Genomic DNA, 3,668 nt, shown 5'->3' on the forward strand with positions numbered 1-3,668 from the left:
CGGGTGCCTGTATATTAAATTTTGTTTGTATTCGCATATCCTTAGAGCTTGTGTTGTTAGTTTTTAATAAATGTTAAGCATTCTATGGGATTTCATGGCATTTCAAGTGCAATGACAAAAAAACGTCATACTTGTCGACCACATTTTCTTATTATCATGTTTAGAGTATTCTTTAGATTTAAAGAATACTTAGTATATTATGTGTTCTAAAGTGAAAGGAGAGAATTAATGCATAATTTTTTATGCATGGATTTTTTTTACATAAAAAATTTAATTATAAATAAAAGCAGCAAAGTGTCAAATATTTGTTGATCAAGGTCTTGTCTATTAAATAGTCTATGAGCTAATATATTGATTAGTCTACTGACTAGTTTTTAGACTATACTCTATTGAGTATCTTAGATTAGTCTAATAACTTGACTAAAGACTATACAATGAACTATGGACTAGAGTATTAATTATTCCGTAGGTGATTCTATTGACTTGTCTCTATAAGATTGAAGGTCTAAAATAACATTTGATGTTAGAATAAAAGATAATAGTGGAGAGGTATAGTGGACCTATATTTTGAACATATAGTAAAACATACATACATAAGTAGAATAAAATATCGTATTAGTGTCTGTATATATATATGACATTATCTTTTATTAAAAACCTTAATATATAATTTTAATTTTCTAATAAAACTAGGCTTATGTAGATCGTAAAACTTTATAGTAACATTTTAAATTAGTTATTACATTTTCAATTATTTGATCCATATATTACATTTCTCTGCAGGATTTTCTTTCGCTTCACCGGAACACTGAAAGACCTCAGCAAATTCTTGTATATTTGCCACCGATTGTCTAACTCTTACATCATCACGATCATGACTAATGGGTTGAGGTAGAGAACCACAAAAAAATTGAGCAAAATTTATAAAGAATAATTTTTTTAATGATAAATCTCCATAGACGTGGTCATATTGAGGAATACGATGGGCAAATGTTTGCCACACCAATTGTAAACCATTTACATCAGCCATTCTTTCGTTTAGTGATATCGTGGGAATATATTTGATTAAACAATCCACCGATGATATATAAGAGGTTTTATGGGCCAGTTGTAGACCCATAAGATTAACATTACCCCAGGCATCAAAGAATAGACCATGAGCATCGAATGCATGAGATAATTCATGGGCCATAATCCAACCGACTAGGGAGTATTGCAATACCGGATGTTGGGCATAATGATAGAAGGGTAATTGCAAAAATAGCATGGGCATAATTAACATATTGCGTTGATGTACAAAATAGGGAGCATTACGCAACTGAGAAATATCATCGTTGACATAGTAGGTATCAGTATTAACTAATTCAAGGGAGGGATTGAGTAAAGCTCGATGCTGTTGTAAAGTGCGAAATTTTAACATTTCCAAGTGATTGTAATGAAAATTGTTTTTGATTAAATGCACATCCGCGTAGTAGTGATTGATGTCTTCGTTGTGTAAAGGTAAGTTGCCGATTTTTAACTGCATTAATTTCAATTTATCCTGCAGATATTGCTGTTCTTGGGAAGTTAAAGAGAACTTATTTGCTTGTATATTTTTAGAGAATTCTTGTTTTAATTCTGAGAATATATTATTTAAAATTATCTCGTCCTTAACGCGATTTTTATATACAAATCTATCGTAAATGAAATTTACACCCAATGGAAACATAACATTAGTATGTAGCAGACATTCTCGATCCGTTATAAGGGGTCGTATATCCATTAAATATTGACAAAATCTTATAAAAACATAAGAACCTACAATTTTGGAAGGCGTTTGTTGAATCAGTTCTTGTAGATCGTGAAAATAATTTAAATCTCCTGAAAATTCTATAGGCGTTTCAGGTGGTAGCTCTTGATTTAATAACAATTCAAAATATAAATTCCAATCTATGGCAGGGACCAAGTAAGGAAGATCTTCTAGCAATATAAAATGATCACGTTTCTTATGCTCATATTTTGTATAGAGACCGAAGAGATCTTTATCGAATTCATATAATTCAAGGGCCAATTTTAAATAATTTTTTGTATTATTATGGGCAAATATCAAATCAAATTCTTCCATTATTTGCAAAACTTTATATTTATTTTCGAAATTTCCATTAGCATGTGGTATCTTTAACTCCACTACATATTGCAGAGAATCATTCCAAGCAAATCCTATCGATTCCAACAGAAATATATCCTTAAAACCATATTTTCTTAAATAGGCCACAGCTTTTAACCAATTGAAATTTTTCCATATATTACCCTCTGCCCCAAATACTTGACTCCATTTGAAACTATCACCAAATATTTTATGTACCGGCAACTCTTTCAAATAAGGAGACATAGGCAAATAATAAGATTCTATATTTCTACAAGATAAGAAATATTTCGTTATTTGATTCACTAAATCGGTTATATTTTGATTTTCTCCAATACAGTCATGTTGCAATTCATTTAAAGTTTCAATTAATTTGTCTGCATAATAATTCGATATGGCTCCAAAATTATCCACATGATCGTAATATGGTGCTGCTGTCCAAGAACCACAAGCATAGTCCCAAAAATGTTCACAAGGTTGTGTACTATTCACCATATTTTCCCTGATAATCTCCAGTAAACGCTGATCTATATTCTCTAGACATTCTTGTTTTTCTTCACAGTACATCACTTGTACATGATCGCTTTGTATCGCTTTTAAAAGTTCAATGATTTGAATAAATATTATAAAATTTATTTTTATTAATTTCATTTGTTAATATTTTCGAATTACTGGACGATTTTGTTTGTTAATTAATCTTATGTCTACGAGAGATCGTTTAATACTGTTTTCAAATATTGAAACCAGAAATTTTGTCTTAAAATTTTGATTGATATAGAACATGCTTATACAAACAGACACAATAAATGTGTATGTAGTTCAATGATCATATCATGAAGATCAATACTGACCGGTAAGTGCAAAGTTTGGCACTTGTTTCTTAATTTTAATTCAAAATTAACATATTCATATAAGTTTTTTTTATAAGAATTTATTTGTATATTATTAGTTTCAGCATTTTTGTTTAAATCTTTCCACAAGTTTTTTTCAAAACCAGCTGGTTTTAACAATTTGCCAATTTCAAGCAATTTAATAAAGAAAAGTATTCAAATTTGTTAATTTTTTCCACTTGAAACCTTTTTCAAACATCTCTTATTAAACTCACGTTTTTTTCGGAACTGGTTTTAAATTTAAATATAAATTTTTATTAAATTTCATTATAGATAAAAATGTATTTAACATTTTAATTTTAACCAAATAGTTACCGGTACTAAGTGATAGGCAAAATTAATATAAACACATTCTGATCCAGTTTTTCCCCCAGATTTTATATTTTATTAAAATCTAGTTTATAAACATACGTTTATAAACATACGTATAATTAAAATGAGAATGCCTTTTAAACAAATTATTGACAAATTATTTCAGAGGTACTAACTATAGTTTAGACCAAAAGTAGTTAGCAGGTAACTGGAAAAGTGAATACGAATATGTACTGAAGTGAGCACAACAAAATAGACTATAATATGGACTATAGAATACATTAAAGTATGTTTTATAGAGTATACTATATTCAGGATTATAAAATGTACTATAGTCAGAT

General features: G+C 28.9%; 1 protein-coding gene across 1 annotated transcript; it reads right to left on the reverse strand.

Annotated features, from left to right (window-relative positions):
• Positions 1–610: 610 nt before the first annotated feature.
• Positions 611–2,830, reverse strand: LOC111689263 (neprilysin-4). Its single transcript, XM_046954621.1, has one exon. The coding sequence runs from the start codon at positions 2,774–2,776 to the stop codon at positions 752–754; it is 2,025 nt and encodes a 674-aa protein (XP_046810577.1). The 5' UTR covers positions 2,777–2,830; the 3' UTR covers positions 611–751.
• Positions 2,831–3,668: the final 838 nt, after the last annotated feature.

Source organism: Lucilia cuprina, chromosome 6 (assembly GCF_022045245.1).
Source record: "Lucilia cuprina isolate Lc7/37 chromosome 6, ASM2204524v1, whole genome shotgun sequence".
NCBI classification, from domain to species: Eukaryota; Metazoa; Arthropoda; class Insecta; order Diptera; family Calliphoridae; genus Lucilia; species Lucilia cuprina.

Bases quoted from the DNA above. Each gene is read 5' to 3' on its own strand.
- LOC111689263 (XM_046954621.1), bottom strand. From the start codon at position 2,776: ATGAAATTAATAAAAATAAATTTTATAATATTTATTCAAATCATTGAA.